The sequence below is a fragment of the Globicephala melas genome, chromosome 9, assembly GCF_963455315.2.
Source record: "Globicephala melas chromosome 9, mGloMel1.2, whole genome shotgun sequence".
Taxonomy (NCBI): domain Eukaryota; kingdom Metazoa; phylum Chordata; class Mammalia; order Artiodactyla; family Delphinidae; genus Globicephala; species Globicephala melas.
This window is the reverse complement of record NC_083322.1, coordinates 6085186-6104041: the sequence shown is the minus strand read 5'-3', so window position 1 is coordinate 6104041 and position 18856 is coordinate 6085186. Positions and strand designations below refer to the sequence as shown.

At 60.6% G+C, this 18856-nt stretch overlaps 1 protein-coding gene across 1 annotated transcript; it reads left to right on the top strand.

Moving 5' to 3' along the window:
- Positions 1 to 639: 639 nt before the first annotated feature.
- On the top strand, positions 640 to 18844 carry NOS3 (nitric oxide synthase 3). The gene is made up of 26 exons (XM_030854216.2): positions 640 to 807; positions 2077 to 2194; positions 2497 to 2645; positions 2858 to 3020; positions 4587 to 4678; positions 4771 to 4912; positions 5113 to 5252; positions 5356 to 5530; positions 6022 to 6123; positions 6636 to 6830; positions 6956 to 7029; positions 7206 to 7350; positions 7590 to 7694; positions 10511 to 10578; positions 11179 to 11295; positions 11399 to 11573; positions 13345 to 13477; positions 13605 to 13683; positions 13799 to 13986; positions 14520 to 14692; positions 15341 to 15551; positions 15641 to 15728; positions 16745 to 16866; positions 17683 to 17831; positions 18199 to 18393; positions 18481 to 18844. The coding sequence occupies exons 1-26, from the start codon at positions 650 to 652 to the stop codon at positions 18640 to 18642; spliced, it is 3618 nt and encodes a 1205-aa protein (XP_030710076.1). The 5' UTR covers positions 640 to 649; the 3' UTR covers positions 18643 to 18844.
- The last annotated feature ends 12 nt before the right edge of the window (positions 18845 to 18856 follow it).

Below are 18856 nucleotides of genomic sequence, written 5' to 3'. Positions count from 1 at the left end.
TTCCAGGAAATTGGGGCTGGGATGGAAAGGGATACCCTAATGCCAGACCCAAGGACAAAGGGTCACGGTATCCTTGCTGAGCCTGTACCCCCAAGAACCCCCAAAGACTCAAAGGTAGGGGTCCAGGAGCCCTTAGATGTAGGGAAGGTGGTGAAGGAGGGCACCGGGGTGACCCTAGAGGTCCCTGTGGTCACTAAGAGCAGGGACTCATCACCAGCCACTGCCCCAGTGCCCCCCTTCTGTCTGACCCCTCAGGGCAAGGCCAGCAAGGGTGAGGTGGAAGACCTGCCCTCTGGTCAGATACCACAGAAGGGTCTTGCTGGTGCTCTGGCTAGCCCACCCCACCGTTCCCCTGCACCCCAGCTCCTGCACTCGGGCCCCAGGGGTCTGCCAGCACCTGGGTTCCCACTTATCTTCCCTCGTCCTCAGAGCGGAACCCAGGCGTCCGGCCCTCCACCCTCCGGGCCTGCGGGCATGGAGCCGAGGCTTTCGAGCCTCCCAGCCGGGCTTGTTCCTGTCCCATTGTGTGTGGGACAGGGGCGGGGCGAGGGCCCGCAGTGGAGAGCCCCCTCCCACTGCCCCCTCCCCTTCCTAAGGAAAAGGCTGAGGCTGTGCCGGGAGCCACAGAGCAGACGCGGCCGAAGCCGACATGGGCAACTTGAAGAGCGTGGGCCAGGAGCCCGGGCCACCCTGCGGCCTGGGGCTGGGGCTGGGCCTCGGGCTGTGCAGCAAGCAGGGCCCGGCCTCCCCAGCGCCCGAGCCCAGCCGGGCACCGGCACCCGCACCCCCGCCCGCGCCAGACCACAGGTGAGGGCTGCGGAGGCTGGGAACAGGCGGCAGGGGGGCAGGTCAAGGCCTAAAGGCCCAGCTTGGAAGGGCTGGAGCCTGCAGCCCAGGCAGGAGGGCCAGGTCGCCCACCCAAACGGCTGTCAGCGTGGACAGAACAAGATGGTCAGGGAGCCTCAGACAAGAGGCCGGGATCCAGGCCGGCAGGCGACAGGTGAAGGTCGGGGGTGAGGGTGCCAGCTCACCAGGTGCGAATGGCCAGGGTTCGAACGCCGCTCTGCTGCCAAGAGCTGTTCGACTTTGAGCAAGTTACCTAACCTCTCTGAGCCTCCGTTTGTACAAAATATGGAGATAGCAGTACTTGACCCCATGGAGTTGCTGTTAAGTTTCTAGTTCACGGCAAGACCGACAGACAGCCATGATTATTTAACAGGAGTGGAAAGGAGCTGGGGAGAGGTAGGTACAGGGACTGAGAGGACGGGGGAGAGACTGAGGCCCTCGGGAGGAACTGTGAAGAGAGAGCAGCTAGGCCCTTTTCCCCTGCTCCAGACCCCTCCTCCCACTGGCCATCAACCCCCAAACTGACCCTGCAGCCCCAGACCCCAGCAGGGGCGCCCCTGGGGCAGAGGTCCCTGGAGAGAGTAAGGACGCAGCCCGAGGCCAGGTGGGGTGACAGGCCAGCCGGGGTGGCCGGGCTGCAGGCAGCTCTGCGCGGAAGGGCGAAGGGGCCGGGGGCCTGGCCGCACAGGCGCGCGGAGGCCTGCGTCCCTCCCTTCCTCCCCGAGGCTGGGCTGGCAGCCCTGGGAGGAAGTGATAAGGCCTCTGAGGCCGGAGGGAAATCTGGGCTGAGGAATCCCTGCTGGGGCTTCCTGGGGCTCCGTCCCCTCCAGGCCGGGCTCATCTCAACCTCAGGGGGCTGGACACCCCACGTCCAGAGGAGGCAGTGGGGATGAGGACCCGGCCTCGGGCCAGGGCCTCAGGATCCCAGCGCCGCAGCCCCGGGAGCCCAGGGTCTGGCTGAGCGTCCAGAGGAGTGCGGCGGGCCTGGGTGGAGAAGCGGCAGCTCTGCCCGTGCGGCCCTTGGCGAGATCCTTCACTTCGCTGAGCCTCAGATCTCTCATCTGTAAACGGGGTGCAATATTGCTTACCTTCCAAGGCTGTGGCAAGGGCTGGGAGGAAGGGTGAGATAGCACGTGGCAAGCAAGCAGGCAATCACTGGATACTCAGTGCTGGCAGAGAGGTCTCTGGGGCACGTCCAAAGGGTCACACGCTTCTCTCCCATGACCCCAGCCCGGCTCCCAACAGCCCCCAGCTAACCCGGCCTCCAGAGGGGCCCAAGTTCCCTCGCGTCAAGAACTGGGAGGCGGGGAGCATCACCTACGACACTCTGTGTGCGCAATCACAGCAGGTAAGGCCTGGAGCCCCCCGTCTCCCAAGTCAAGGTCAACATGGCTGAGGCCCGTCCCCTCAAAGGGAGAGGAGACCGGGAAGAGCCTGACGAGCTAAGGAACGTGCACTCTCAGCCTCCCTAGCCCAGCCCAAACTCCCGGCTATTTCCAGTCTTGGGGGGTGGGGGGGCTCAACGCACACCTCCCGGGACCCTCCCTCCCTCTGCCCCAGACTCTGCCTCCAGGCCCTGCCCCCAGCCCCGATCTGGTCCTGATCTGATGCTCCCTGCTCTCTCGGCCACCACCCCCCACCCCGATCCAGGACGGGCCCTGCACCCCCAGACGCTGCCTGGGCTCTCTGGTGTTTCCACGGAAACTGCAGAGCCGACCCTCCCAGGGCCCTCCGCCCCCTGAGCAGCTGCTGAGCCAGGCCAGGGACTTCATCAACCAGTACTACAGCTCCATCAAGAGGTAAGCCCTCCCCCGAGACCCGCAGCCCACCCTCGGCCCTGGTCCTGCTGAGACCTAGAGGCAGGTGGCCCTTCCCCCAGGGCCCCTCGCATTCCCCCCATCCCGGTACCACGTGGGGCCGGAGCTCAACACCGCCACCCTCGCCAAACCCTCACCAAGCCGGGGGGCCCTCCCCCGCCCACAGCTTCCTCTTGCTCCCCTCTCCTCCCCAGGAGCGGCTCCCAGGCTCACAAGGAGCGGCTTCAGGAAGTGGAAGCCGAGGTGGCGGCCACAGGCACCTACCAGCTTCGTGAGAGCGAGCTGGTGTTCGGGGCCAAGCAGGCCTGGCGCAACGCCCCCCGCTGCGTGGGCCGGATCCAGTGGGGGAAGCTGCAGGTGTGGCTGGCTAGCCAGCACCCAGTGTGGGGACAGGGGGACACAGGAGAGGAAAACATGGGTTGCGACGCTCCTGAGGCTTCCCGGGGGGTTCCCGAGCAGTGGGGAGACCCCGCCCATTCCCTCTACCCCAGGGGAGCCCACAGCCCAGCAGCTACCACCTGGTCGTTAAGCCCCATAGCAGCGCCTTGGCTGTCTGGGGGGGGAGAATCACCCAGATGGACAGAGGGACGCACTGAGTAGGTGAGGACAGCTGAGCGGTGATCCCGGGGGGTGGTACGGTCGGAGCAACAAGAGCAGTCTTCCAAAAAAGGCCCCCGGGCTTCCCTAGTGGCGCAGTGGCTGGGAGTCCGCCTGCCGATGCAGGGGACACGGGTTCGTGCCCCGGTCCGGGAGGATCCCACATGCCGCGGAGCGGCTGGGCCCGTGAGCCATGGCCACTGAGCCTGCGCGTCCGGAGCCTGTGCTCCGCAACGGGAGAGGCCACAACAGTGAGAGGCCCGCGTACCGCAAAAAAAAAAAAAAAAAGGCCCCTGCTTGCCCAGCCCAGCGTCCTCACCCCAAACACACTGCTCCCTCCCAGTCCCCCGGAGCCTGGGCCTCACACCCTCCTTCACACACCCCGCCATGTGACTCAGCTCCCGTGGGCTACGGGAACAGCCTGTGGCCCGGCTCCACCAGAAGCGAGCCGACCCACAGGGGAACTGGATCCGTGACCTTGGCCTCCTTAGTTGTAACCGGACACCAGAGAATTTGGAAGAAAGCCATGTGCGGAGTAAATCCCAAAGGAGGCGCAAATAAAATCAGAACAATCCTGTCTGACACTTAACAAAACGCTTGAAGTTGTTCAAAGCTCCAGCTCAACTCTGAACCCACCAGAGGTTCCGTATTTGACCCCGCTGTTGGCCCCAGGCCAGCCACTGTCACCGCTGCCCCTATCACCAACATGAGTCCCCTCCTCCCTGAAGCAGGAAAGGGACCTCCCAGCCCCTTGCTGGGACCTCCACCCCACCAGTCAGGATGACTCCTCCTTGCTTCGGAATGTCAGGATGGGCAGAGTCCCCGGAGGCCACCTACTGCAGCCACCCCCCTTCCCATCATCAGTGTGCTCAAGGAGAGTCAGAAGACTGGCGGGGGCCACCTGCTTTTGCTTGAGCACCATGAGAAATGGGGAGCTCGCCACCCACACCCCCAGGCGGCATCCCCATCATTTGGTGCCCTGGCCCGATCATCAGTTTGACAGTGACTGGGTCCCTCCTCTGTACCAGGTGCCGAGTCAGCTTCCGTAGGGATGGGGAGACACTTGCCCCGGCTAGCAGATAAGGAACAGGCCAGACTACGCCGGGTGTGTGGGGTGCAGGGCAGGAAGGGTCAGTGTGAGTGCAAATGGTCAGGGAGGCTCCCGAGAGGAGAAAGAACCATGGTTCACAGCCTGTGACCCACCCCCCGCAGCCTTCGAAGGCTGCAGACAAGGTCACTAGTCCCTGCCCCGCGTCCTTGCCTTCTCCTGGGGCTGATACTCAAGACCCCTGTCTCCCTCCTGTCCCCCTGCCTCGGACGGCTCAGGTGTTTGACGCGCGGGATTGCAGCTCTGCACAGGAGATGTTCACCTACATCTGCAACCACGTCAAGTATGCCACCAACCGGGGCAACCTCCGGTGAGTGCCCCCCGCCCTGCTTGAGACCCCACCCCCTCCCCCAGGCACAGGCAGTGAACTTGGGCTCTGACCAGCTCTCGTCCCCACGTCAGTTCGGCCATCACGGTGTTCCCCCAGCGCGCTCTGGGCCGCGGAGACTTCCGCATCTGGAACAGCCAACTGGTGCGCTACGCGGGCTACAGGCAGCAGGACGGCTCCGTGAGGGGGGACCCAGCCAACGTGGAGATCACCGAGGTGGGCATGGGCAGGTGGAAACGGGGAGGCCAGCCTGAGGGCTCTGGGAGGAGGCCAAAGGGTCCAGTCAAAGAGCGGTCGGCGCAGCAGGGAGAGGAGACCTCACTGAGACGAAGGACGGGAGATGCCAAAGAAGCAGGTCCCTGAGGAGGGCACAAGGTTGGGCCCCTCATTCCCCTCTCCGGCCGCTCTGTCCTCAGCTCTGCATCCAGCACGGCTGGACCCCAGGAAACGGCCGCTTTGATGTGCTGCCCCTGCTGCTCCAGACCCCAGATGAGGCTCCAGAGCTCTTTGTTCTGCCCCCCGAACTGGTCCTCGAGGTCCCCCTGGAGCACCCCACGTGAGCACGAGAGGGGCCGGGACGGGTGGAGGAGAGGGCTGCCCAGGGGGTGGCCCGGTAGGCAAGGCTCCACAGGGCTGATCCCACGCCCTCACGCCCCCAGGCTGGAGTGGTTCTCGGCCCTGGGCCTGCGCTGGTACGCCCTCCCAGCAGTGTCCAACATGCTACTGGAAATTGGGGGCCTGGAGTTCCCTGCAGCCCCCTTCAGCGGCTGGTACATGAGCACGGAGATTGGCATGCGGGACCTGTGTGATCCCCACCGCTACAACATCCTGGAGGTGAGGACCTGTGGGGCGGGGGCCTTGGGGGCACGTATAGGATGTCGGCAACATGGAGAATATGAACAAGGTCAGGTCCGGTCGGCCTCCCGACCTAGAACTGCAGAGGAGGGCTCTGGAACCACCAAGGTCAGGGCAAAGGGGGGCATGTACCTGCGTGCGAAGATGCAGTGGTTTTTCTGGGGACAGGAGCTGTAACTGTAACCTTCGTCCGTTTCTCAAAGCATATTTTGACTCAAAACATGGTAAAACCCGTTTTAGAGATGAGAAATGAAGGCCCGGGGCTGAGATGTGGCCGGCCCCAGGGTCCCTCTCTGCCCTGTGGTGCCTTTGCAGGCAGGAACCTGAATCAGCCCCAAGTGAAGCACTCAGGCCTCCTGCTGGCTACCCACCCGCCCTCACCCCTTCCACTCACGAGCTGGAGACAAAGATGTTCTCCACCCACCCTCCCCCGCCCCCTGCCAACCACTGCCGCGCACCCCTGCTCTCAGGACGTGGCCGTCTGCATGGACCTGGATACCCGGACCACCTCATCCCTGTGGAAAGATAAGGCAGCCGTGGAAATCAACTTGGCTGTGCTGCACAGTTACCAGGTACACAGGCCCCGACTGGCCAGGAGCACAAGGGATCGGGGCTGGAAGAGAGGGAGGCACTCAGAGACTGGGCCGGGGGTCAGAGAAAGCTGGAAGGAGTTCCCGAGTCTGAGCGCCACGGGGCGCGCCGGGCCTGTAGTCCCAGGCGCTGTAATTATGGGAACCTAGCTGATTAGTGCATGCTCGGTAATTCTGGCCCCCAGAGCATACTGGGTATTGCAGTTGGTGGGACCCACTGGATTCTGGAAACTCTAATTCCAGGACGAGGGCATGCTGGGCATTGCCATTGGAGGAAACTAGTGCCTGCTGAGTACTTCTATGTGGTCTCGAGAGTTTCGGCTCTTTGGGTGTGGGAGGCATACCGAGAGCACAGACTGGAGCTCCTTTTGCCTGCTGACCACGCGTGCCGCAGTTAGGGGCGACACTGGTTCAGGGAAGACGGTAGATGTTAGGTTTGGGGTGACGGAAGCGCAGGGTCTATGGGCTGAGTCTAAGCCCGTCCCTCACCCCAGCTTGCCAAAGTGACCATTGTGGACCACCACGCTGCCACGGCCTCCTTCATGAAGCACCTGGAGAACGAGCAGAAGGCCAGGGGGGGCTGCCCTGCCGACTGGGCCTGGATCGTGCCCCCCATCTCGGGCAGCCTCACCCCAGTCTTCCATCAGGAGATGGTCAACTATGTCCTGTCCCCTGCTTTCCGCTACCAGGTGCCCACCCCACTGGCTCTTGCCCACCATGCCAGCTCTGACTGAGCAGCCCCAGGGGCCTCCAACCTTCTGTTCTCTCTCCTTACCTCTCCCTCCACTCCCGCCCCCCCATCGCTTCCCTGTAGCCAGACCCCTGGAAGGGGAGCACAGCCAAGGGCACCGGCATCACCAGGAAGAAGACCTTTAAGGAAGTGGCCAAGTAGGTTCCCTGGGAGTGCTGCCCTCCCTCCCACATACCCAGACCCTCCCCCCATCGCCAGCAGTGGTCTGGGCACTCCACCCCTCCACACCCACCAAGACCTTGCTTGGGTCACGCACCTGGGGAGGCCCTGTCTCTGTGTGCCCGGGACCCCTTCACCCCACCCTTGCCCACAGTGCGGTGAAGATCTCTGCCTCACTCATGGGCACCGTGATGGCGAAGCGAGTGAAGGCGACGATTCTGTACGCCTCCGAGACCGGCCGGGCCCAGAGCTACGCACAGCAGCTGGGGAGGCTCTTCCGGAAGGCCTTCGACCCTCGGGTAGGGCTGAGCCCAGAGGGCAGGGATCTGAAAAGAAGGGGGGTTCTGCCCCCACCTTCAGACACAGCCTGGAGAACAGGAGAGGGTCACAAGGCAGGGCCCACGAGGAACCCCGGGATCCTCAGGGGTTCAGGGGTCGAGTCGGGGCCTGAATCTTGCCCTGCCGGGAGGACTAGAATAAAAAGAACCAGAGCAGCGCAGCACAGCTCCCCAGGACATGGTCTTCTCCTTGCCCACAGGTCCTGTGCATGGATGAGTATGACGTGGTGTCCCTGGAGCACGAGACGCTGGTGTTGGTGGTGACCAGCACCTTTGGGAATGGTGATCCCCCAGAGAATGGAGAGGTGAGGCCTGCCAGGAAAGGGGCCGCTGGGAACGAAGGGAGACTCAGAATTGGAATGGCTGGGCAGGACCCCCAACCCCATGATGGAAAGTGGAGATGCCGTGAGAGTAGGAGCATGGACAGTCCACTGGGACCCAAGGGCCTGCACAAGCCACACTCCAGGCCCACCCTTGCGGCTGCCCCCCGCCACACACACACACAGACACACCTGCTTAGCTGGGTCCCCAAGTCATTTCCACTATCAGAGCAAGTGTTTAATACACGGAAGGCACCTCCTGGCTGGCCAGGCACTGACAAATGGGAAAGACGGCACTTAAAGCGAGATCTCAGCTTTGTCATTTCTTCTTCTCTTAACAAAAGAAAAGAGCACTGCTCAGATGCCAACAGAGATTAGGAAACTTCACTTTCTGAACAAATCTTGAAAGGAATAAACTGGAGTCCCACCACTGAATCCTTTACTGTTAATCACTGTCCTTCCTGCTTCTCTGTCTCTGGCCGTCCCCAGGAACATTCATTTCTGGAGCCCCTATCTGCTTCTGTTTCTAAATGCCTTCTTAGCGCTAAGTACCTCCTCAAGTCCCCTAGAGCAGAATGCTCATGGAAGCCTTCTCCCCTGCCTCGCTGCCCATTCAGCCCTGCTTCTGATCTCCCTTTTAAAGAAACTAGAGTCACTACGTTTTTTTAGTATAAAAGTAATAGTTACCTCCACGTGACCCACAGCCCATCAAGCCAGAGAACACTTCCATCACTTAGAAAGTCCCCCTTGTCAACTCCCCAAGTCAATCCACCTCTCAATCTCCCCACCAAAGGTGACCACCGTCCCGATTCCTGTCACCTGGTCTAGAACATCATAGAGAGGGGAGCACGGTATTCTGGCTTCTTTCACTCCCCCCCACTTTGGAGGTTCATCTCGCTGCCGAGTGACTCAGTGGCTCATTCCTCTCCATGGCTGAGCCACGCCCATGGCACGAACAGTTTATTTCTCTCCTTCTCTGCTGACAGACACCTGGGCCGTTTCCAGCGCTTGGCTATTGTGAATAAAGCTGTTATGAACATTTCTGTACAAGGCTTTTGTGGCCTTATGTTTTCATTTCTCTTGGATAAATACCTAGGAGTGGGACTGCTAGGTCAGTGGGTAGATGTTATGTTTAACTTTTTTTTTTTTTTTTAATGAAACTACCGTACAGCCAAACCGATTGAACTGCACCCTTAAGTTCCGTGCGTTTCAATATGTGTACATTCTACCTCAAATGTTTCTAAAGGGAGCAAACCTAGGAATTTGCCCTACAGAAAATGGTATATATTTACTAACAACACAAACAAGAATATTTAGAGCAGCACCGTTCATGATATCCCCGCGCTGGAAACAGTTCAAATGACTCTCAGCCGTAGAACGGATAAATACATCGTGGTCTATTGAAATGCGGTGCAGCCATGAGGGTGAACAAAATACAACCACACCCAACAAAACAGATGAATCTCAAACATCACGCAGAGGGAAAGAAGCCAGACACGAAAGAATCAGACCAGGGGACTCACTTTGTATCAGCTTCAGGAAGAGGCAGAACAATTCCGTGGGCTTTTAATCAGGAGACCGGGTGGTTACCCCAGAGAGGGGGTGGGGAGTGACTGGGGTGGGGTGACACCAAGGTGACTTCTAGGACGCTGGTGACGTTTCTTGATGGGATGCTGATGACACAGGTAGGTTCAGTTTACGCAAATCTGTAAAGCTTTGCATTTATAAGGTGGGTGCTTTTCCTTATGTACATTACACTTCAAGAAAATGTTCAAGAAATAAACTTAAGGTCGTCCATGCTAATTACGGTGAACCTGTAGGCTCACCATCTAAGTGCGTCTACGGTTAACCCTAGGATATTGTGGCCTTGCCGCGTTTTGGTTTTTCCTGTGTAAAGATTGTCGTGTGTGGTTCTAAGCTATGTCCGTGGCAGCATATGATACGGCCCAGCTTTCTAGAAGATATCAGTGCCACTAGGGATCAAGACAGTGCAGGGAGACTGAGAGCCATTTCCCACCTATCAGATTGGACTGGTCACATCCAGTGTGGACAGGACTGAGGAAAGAGCATTCCTCTATCCTGATGCTACAGGACCATCTGACCACGCCACCAAGCTTTTAAACCCTCTGACTCAGCGGCTCCACTTCTAAGGACTACCCTACTGAAATATGCGAAGGAGGAAACAGGTGTATATGAGTGTTCCAGCATTGTGCCTAGACCATCCAGATATCCCCAGGCAGGGGGAAGTCTCCATGGTACCTACAAATGATGGGATGCTGTGTAATCATTCGAAAGAATGAGGTCTGGGACTTCCCTGGCAGTCCAGTGGTTAGGACTCTGTGCTTCCACTGCAGGGGGCCCGGGTTTGATCCCTGGCCAGGAAACTAAGATCCCACAAGCCGCATAGTACGGCCAAAAAAAAAAAAAAGAATGAGGTCAATCTTGGTGTGTTGACCTGGAAGGATATCCATGATAGGTTATTGACAAAAAGCAGGTAAACATAATAGGATCCCATTTTTACTTTAAAAAATAAACTATAGAAAGTTTAACATCTGTCCATGGTACACATGCCTTGGGGGATGAGACTGGAGGGAAGGGAAGGGTAGAGTTTCTCTTCTATTACTTTACACGCTTCTGTAATGTTTTCAAAAAGCCAATACCTCTCTTTTGAAATGTTCAAAACAAATTAAAATTTAAGGTCATAAATAATAATAACAAGGACCAGTCCAGTGTAGAATGAAATTTTGTATAGTTTGAAATAAAACAAAACTAATTGTGATGCCAACGTTTGCCCTCGCCAGAGTTTTGCGGCAGCCCTGATGGAGATGTCGGGCCCCTACAACAGCTCCCCTCGGCCAGAGCAACACAAGTGAGTAGGATGGGAGTTTTGGGGGCGGGGGGACAGGGAGGCATCTGGAGACACAAAAGGAAAGGAGGGGGCTTCCCTGGTAGCACAGTGGTTGAGAGTCCGCCTGCCGATGTAGGGGACGCGGGTTTGTGCCCCGGTCCGGGAAGATCCCACATGCCGCGGAGCGGCTGGGCCCGTGAGTCATGGCCGCTGGGCCTGCGCGTCCGGAGCCTGTGCTCCGCAACGGGAGAGGCCACAGCAGTGAGAGGCCCACATACCGCAAAAAAAAAAAAACAAGGAAAGGAAAGGAGGTCTAAAGAGTTCTCCCACGGCTCCACACTCATTTTCCCAACGAGCTGGAGGACAGCTGAGCGGGGCCTCAGGACACCCTCTTCCTTGCGACCCCCCAACTCCAGGCCCCGGGGCTCTAAGGGGCCGTCAGTCCTGAGGTCTCCTTCAGAGACAGGAGAGGAGGCAGGGCCTGGAGGCTCAGAGACCCCCTGGGGCCGCAGCCCCGATCCCAAGCCTGTTCCGGAGACCCTGAGGCTGTCCCCTGGCCGCGTCTGGGCCCCGCCTGGTCTCCAGTCCCCTGTGACACCCCGTCTCCCTCCTCTTTTGCAGGAGTTACAAAATCCGCTTCAACAGCGTCTCCTGCTCAGACCCGCTGGTGTCCTCCTGGCGGCGGAAGAGGAAGGAGTCCAGTAACACCGACAGCGCAGGGGCGCTGGGGACCCTCAGGTCCGGGGAGGCTCGGCTAGGGGAGCCGCGGGGGAGGGGAGCTGCCTGGGCCCCGGGGAGCGGGGGACGAGGTGGCCTCCGCTGACGGCTCCCTGCACCCCAGGTTCTGTGTGTTTGGGCTGGGCTCCCGGGCGTACCCCCATTTCTGCGCCTTTGCTCGTGCGGTGGACACGCGGCTGGAAGAGCTGGGAGGGGAGCGGCTGCTTCAGCTGGGCCAGGGCGATGAGCTGTGCGGCCAGGAGGAGGCCTTCCGTGGCTGGGCCCAGGCTGCCTTCCAGGTGAGCCCCTGGGCCCTTCCCGACGTCTCGCTCCCGCCACCCTGACCCCGCAATTCTAAGTCACTCCAGCCTGGACATCTGCTCCCGAGACCTGCCGTACCTACGGAGGCGGGGCCCTCCCCGATGCCCGGACTCGTTGGGTTCTCTGGCCCTGTCCTGTTCCTCCAAAATCCACCCTCGTTTTGCCACCGCACAGCCAGCCCTTCTGGCTGAGTCCCAAGTGGTGAGGGACGACACGGCCCTGACAGCACGGGTGGAGCTGCTAGGGCCTCTGCAGGCGCAGGCCGCAGCCTCAGGCAGGCACGGGCTGCCCGCCCCCTCCCCCACGGGCACAGAGGGAGGGGTGCAGGGCAGGATGGAAGGAGAAGGGAAGGATCAAGAGAGGGTTAGTCAGAGGCGAGGGCTGAAGCTGAGGAACTACAGGAAGTCAGAGGCTAGGCAGGTTTGGGGCCGCGCCTGGACTGGAGGGGGTCCTCGGCTAGGGGAGTACAGGAGGGGCCAGCCCAGGGCCATGAATTCCTAAGCCTGGGCTTCCTCCAGAGCAGCTCTGCCTGGTCTGCGGATCACGCCTGGAGCTGAACGGGCCTCCTTCTCGCAGTCCTAACACTGCTCCAGGGCAGCGCTGGCCCCGCCAAGGTCCCCAGGCTTGAGCTCAGCGGGTCTGGACTGATGGGAAGGAGGCGGGCATCCCAGCAGGAGGGCCGGCCAGCACAGGTGCAGTGTTTGCTGGGGAGAAGAAGAGGGAATGGGAAACAAGACTAAAGAATCCAGACAAGGGAATCGGCAGGAAGCTGGGAGTGGGACAGGAGAAGGGAGGAGAGGGCATGAGGCCGGGGACACCACTTTAGAGACACAGGGCCGACGGCCGACGGGAGGAGCATCCAGCCAGAGCAGGAAGGCTCTGAGCTAAGCAGGGTGGGAGCAGTGGGGGTAGGAAGGAAGGGAGGGGGCCGGGGAAGGAAGGAAGAGATATAAGACTTTACACACACAAAAGAAAGATTAACGCACTGGTGATACGGGTGGGAGCAGCCCGTCATGGGTGAGCCCTAGATTTCAAGCTGATGGCCGGCGAAGCGGCTCGCCAGGCTTGCACCTGAGCAGAAACAAATAGGATACACACCCTCCCAGGGGTCCTGCCCCAGGGGTCCTGCCCCAGGGGCCCCCTCTAGCCCCTGGTGTGCAGTGCGGGGGAAGACAGACCAGTCGGAGACCCCTCCCAAGGCCACCGGAATTCTGTGCCCACTCCAGGAGCACCTAAGGGCTTTATAGAAGCATGTCATTATCTTCAGCAGACCCTAAGGAGGTGTAAAGACAGGGAGAAGGAGGCCTGCAAGCTGTTAAGTCTAGGAGTGAGAATGTGAACACAGGTCTGAACGCGTAGATGCGTTCGCTGAAGCTTCCGGTGCCAAGCTCTGCGTTCCTTGGGACACAAGATTAACATTCACCAGGTTAACTAACGAGCGGACGTGACAAAAATACATGCAAAGGAATAGCTAACACAGCAGCCAAGACACGAAATGGGCTGAAGGACACGATGCCATCAGTCTCAGCCTCCGTTTCGGTTCCACTCTCCCTCCTGCCCCCGGGGCTGCCTGTCCCACAGGTGCAAGCCTGAGACGGGCGCCTCTGCTCCGGCAGCCCCAGGAATGGAAGGTGGCGACGGGCCCCAGCAGGCCCAGCTCCATCTCCCGCATCAGCGCCCCTGAGCTGCTCGCCGCCAGGCCCTCCCTGGTGGCCAGAGGGCCTCAGCCCTCACCTCCTCACCCCCCAGGCCTCCTGTGAGACGTTCTGCGTGGGGGAGGATGCCCAGGCCGCGGCCCAGGACATCTTCAGCCCCAAACGGAGCTGGAAACGCCAGAGGTACCGGCTGAGCGCCCAGGCCGAGGGCCTCCAGCTGCTGCCAGGTGCGGCCCTGATTTCACCCTGACTCTGCTGGACCCCCAGCTCCCCCTGGGCCCGGGACCGACTCACTCAGGGGCCAGGCCAGGGTCCCCGGCTCCGGCTCTGTCTCATCTGTCCCCCGCCCCGCAGGCCTGATCCACGTGCACAGGCGGAAGATGTTCCAGGCCACAGTCCTCTTGGTGGAAAACCTACAAAGCAGCAAGTCCACGTGAGGAGGACCAATTGGCCCCACCACGCCGGCCCCCGCCCCTCGCGCCCCAGACCCTGGCTCCGCCCCCCTCCTGCCCAGCCCTCCTATAACTGCCCCCTCTCCCCACCCCCAGCCGGGCCACGATCCTGGTGCGCCTGGACACTGGAAGCCAGGAGGGGCTCCAGTACCAGCCGGGGGACCACATAGGCATCTGCCCGCCCAACCGGCCGGGGCTCGTGGAGGCGCTGATGAGCCGCGTGGAGGACCCGCCGCCGCCCACCGAGTCTGTGGCAGTGGAGCAACTGGAGAAGGGCAGCCCAGGTGAGGGGCTCCATCCCTCTGGTCCCCAGGGTCCCCTCAGGTTCAGGATCTGGTGGAAGGGGGCCATCTCCACTCACAGGCGCTGTGCCACCTCCTGACGGGCTGGCCTTGTTGCTGGAAGGTCCACTGAGGGCGGCTCCCTTCTCAGAACTCCCTGACACCCCCCCCCCCGCAGAAGGCCACCCCTCCCTCTGGGCTCCTTTCAAAGGCTTCCCCACTCCACCCACCCCCGACAGCCTAGCCCGCTCTGTAGCTGGCATCAGGTCTACCTCATGCTGCACCAGTTCCTGGAGTTCAAACAAGCTGGGTGGGGAAAGGCAGGAGCCCTCAAACACACACACACACAAACACACACACACACACACACACACACACACACTCACACTCACAGGGGCTGCCCATACAGGCCCACCACCACTGTTCGAGGGCCAGGCCTCTGATAAGACACCGTGAGGTGGTTAGTCCCCCTGTACTCTCCAGGCAATGCAATTCCGGCTTGGCCCCTTCCTCAGAGCACCCTGTGCCCCCCCCAGGTGGCCCTCCTCCCGGCTGGGTGCGGGACCCCCGGCTGCCCCCGTGTACGCTGCGCCAGGCTCTCACCTTTTTCCTGGACATCACCTCCCCGCCCAGCCCTCAACTTCTTCGTCTGCTCAGCACCCTGGCTGAAGAGCCCAGTGAACAGCAAGAGCTCGAGACCCTCAGCCAGGTGGGGGCCACCCCAGTGGGGAGCAGGGGCCGGTGAGGCAGGACGAGCCAGGATGGGAGCCCACCTGGCTATCGTGCTGGGGCTTTAAGACCCAGCTCTGGAGTTCCTACTCATCTCTGAATTCTCTCGCCTTAAAGAAGCACGGAGGGGACTTCCCTGGCGGCCCAGTGGTTAAGACTCTGCGCTTCCACAGCAGGGGGCGTGGGTTCAATCCCTGGTTGGGGAACTAAGGTCCCACATGCCACATAGCACAGCCAAAAGGATGAAAAAAAAAAAAAAGCACGGAGGGCTTCCCTGGTGGCGCAGTGGTTGAGAGTCCACCTGCCGATGCAGGGGACACGGGTTCGTGCCCCGGTCTGGGAGGATCCCACATACCGCGGAGCGGCTGGGCCCGTGAGCCAAGGCCGCTGGGCCTGCGCGTCCGGAGCCTGTGCTCCGCAACAGGTGGGGCCACAACAGTGAGAGGCCCGCGTACCGCAAAAAAAAAAAAAAAAAAAAAAGCATGGAGAAGGTGCTCAAGAAATGTTTGTTGGCCTGAACTACTGAGCGGGGAGAAACCCCAGGAGGCTCAGCTCCGGAGGGGTCAAGAAGGGAGGTCATCACGCAGGGCTAGCTGGTTCCAAGCTCACTGCCCCCTGCCCCCACCAGGACCCCCGGCGCTACGAGGAGTGGAAGTGGTTCCGCTGCCCCACCCTGCTGGAGGTGCTCGAGCAGTTTCCATCCGTGGCACTGCCTGCCCCACTGCTTCTCACCCAGCTGCCCCTGCTCCAGCCCCGGTACTACTCGGTCAGCTCAGCACCCAGCACCCATCCAGGAGAGATCCACCTCACAGTAGCTGTGCTGGCATACAGGACTCAAGGTGAGGCTGGGAAGCAGGGGCAGGACCAGGAGCACACCGTGACCCCGGGATGGACCCCTCACTGGCCCCCTCCCTCCCCAACCCCCTAGATGGGCTGGGTCCCCTGCACTATGGAGTCTGCTCCACGTGGCTGAGCCAACTCAAGGCTGGAGACCCCGTACCCTGCTTCATCAGGGGGTAAGTGAGCACTGCGGGGGAGGGGGGCCGGCGGGGCACCAGGAAGAGAGTGTCTGTCCAAGCAGGGGTGGCAGAGTGCGTCACGGATGGCCGAGGACAGGTGGAGGGATCGGCAGGCAGTTGCACAGGGTGAGGGTAGAAGCTTTGGTGAAGGTGTGATTGGGAGCAGGGACGCCCCACTTAACATATCCAGGACGGGGCACCCACTTCACAACTCTGGCTAAGTTTGGGGCCTTTCACTAATTTGGACTTAGGGTCCTATCTTGAAACTGCAGTTCCCAGAGACGGGGCTGGGATTCGATCCAGCAGGCCCTGTTGCTTTTAGACGGTGTACGGTGTCCCTCCCTACATCTCTGGGGTCAGTCTGATGTTGGCAGGCAGGGTGCTTGGGAACTGGGCCCCATCCGCATTTAGTCCGGGGAGAACTGGTTAGGTTACCACAGTAACACTGAGCACTGGAGGAAAGGGAAGGATCTCAGGGTACCCCTCCCTCCTGCTGTGTTCAGAATTGCCCCATCCAGCACCCAGGAGCTGGAAGTCTCAGGTGGGACAAAGAAGTGTTCCCAGGATGGTACCAGCTAGGCCTAGTGACCCAAACCCATCCAGCAGGCTAAATTACAGATAAACTGCCAATCTAGTGAGTACAAACCAAATGCCAATGTCGAGGCTATGGTTTAAAACAAAGACACTCAGCGAACCCATGATGAACTAAAAGGCTGTCTGTCCTTCCCTCCCCCATATTTTCTATATCTCCTGAACTGAAACACCAAAACATTCTTCAATTCAAATTTAAGCTTTATTTCCTTTGACCCAACCTCCAGAAACCACAGGTCCAGGAAGTTTCTGCCAATCAGCAGAGTTCTTTTATTAAACACTTTGCGTTTACTGTGAGCTAGACACAAGCATTAACTCATTTTCAGCGGAAGTTGAGTTCTCCTCTCCCAACCCTGCTGAGGCTGATAAGAATGGGGGATATGGGGAAACAAAGTGGGCCTGATGGAGGGTCTCTTGGCTAGGGCTCCCTCCTTCCGGCTGCCGCCTGATCCCAGCTTGCCCTGCATCCTCGTGGGCCCGGGCACTGGCATCGCCCCCTTCCGGGGATTTTGGCAGGAGCGGCTACACGACATCGAGAGCAAAGGTGAGGCTGGGGCCCAAGGGAATGACTGGAAGGCAGGAGGGAGTCACACAACTTAGGGGCACAAAAGAGCAGGGGGCTAGAAGGCAGGAACCAGGTAGGAAAGAGGGCAAGGAACAGGGCCACAAAGGTGAAAAGAATTTTATTAGACCAGGGGGTCGGAGGCCTAGAGGCAAGGGCAGTGCCCTGTTGGTCTGGCTTCCTGGTGCCCAGCACAAAGTAGTGTTGGATTGGATTAACAACAAAGGGAACCCGGATGTCTGGAGAAGATGGGGCTGGGACTCAGAAGACAGATATGCCCCAGGTGGACTCTGGACTGTGTCAGAGGTCACTTAGGTGTGTCTGAGACCCAAGGAAGCTACAGGGTGTTCAGTTTGGGCATGGGGTGCCCAGGGGAGCTGGTAAATCAAAAGAAGGGAGCTTGTGACTAAGAGGAAGGTGTAGAGGGCAGGAACTGAAGGTGTGGGAGAATATGGACTTAGAGCAGGGAAGGGGCCAGACAGTCTCAGACTGCAGTGTTGGATGGTACAAAGGGCATGGAGTCAGAAGCCCCAAGCGTAGCACAGCGTCACTACTGGCCATGCCACCAGAGGGAAGTCACCATCTCCTGTGACCTTCGGCTTCTCTGTAAATCAGCGTCAGGCAGGATCTCTGTGAAAGCATCCCAACCCTCCTAGAGGCCAAACAGCTGAGTGGTTGTTTCTGCCGTAAAGGGTGGGCCCCTCAGCCTGGGTGAGGGTAGCCAGTGGGAGGGCCAGCTAGGGCTGTGTCCCCAGGAGGGGGTTGGGGGGCTCTCCCAAGCCGCAGTCATGCTTGCAGGGCTGCAGCCTGCCCCCATGACCTTGGTGTTCGGCTGCCGGTGCTCCCAGCTCGACCATCTCTACCGCGAGGAGGTGCAGGATGCCCAGCAGCGCGGGGTGTTCGGCCGCGTCCTCACCGCCTTCTCCAGGGAACCCAACAGCCCTAAGGTGCGAGACCCTGAGGGGGCAGGGGTAACCCAGGGCGCCTAGGCCCAGGCCCAGGCCGGCCCCGCCCCAGGCCGGCCCCGCCCCCTGCAGTGCGCACCCTCCGCTCGACCCAGTGGCGCTCAGACGCCCGCCCCCACTCGGCTCCACCCTCGTGCCAAGGCCCCTTTGGGTCTCACCCACCCTCACCCATGCCCCGCCCCTTACTTGTCTCCGTCCCTTGAGACCCCACCCCAGCGCACCAAGGCCCCACCGGGTGCGCTGGGTATCTTTCCCGCACCCAAGACCCGCCCTGCCCGCTCCCCCCGGGGCCTGCCCTTCCCTGCCTGGTGCCCCGCCGGGGTCTGCCCCTGACCCCGCCTCCCTTCAGACCTACGTGCAGGACATCCTGCGGTCGGAGCTGGCTGCTGAGGTGCACCGCGTGCTGTGCCTCGAGCGGGGCCACATGTTTGTCTGCGGCGATGTCACCATGGCAACCAGCGTCCTGCAGACGGTGCAGCGTATCTTGGCGACAGAGGGCGACATGGAGCTGGATGAGGCCGGCGACGTCATCGGCGTGCTGCGGGTGCGGAGGGGCGGGGCCGGGGGCCGCCCCCACTCCCGCTGGCAACTCCGACTTGGGTTTTGATCTCCCGCCCTCTTTCCCCTCCAGGATCAGCAACGCTATCACGAGGACATTTTCGGGCTCACGCTGCGCACCCAGGAAGTGACAAGCCGCATACGCACCCAGAGCTTTTCCTTGCAGGAGCGGCATATGCGGGGCGCAGTGCCCTGGGCGTTCGACCCGCCCGGCCCAGACACCCCTGGCCCCTGAGAGCCCTCTTCCTTTCCGCTTCAGTTCGCGGAGAGAGGGGCCGTCAGACCGGAACCAGCCACCTCTCCCTCCCCTCCGAGGTGCCGTCCCACCTCTGTCCAGAGTCTGCAGAGACTGGCCTGATTCCCCGGGAATATCTCTTTCTTTGTCTAGGTCTGTTTCCCTACCCTAGGTCTGAGTAAATCTGGAAGGCCGTCTCCCAGCAGTGGTATTC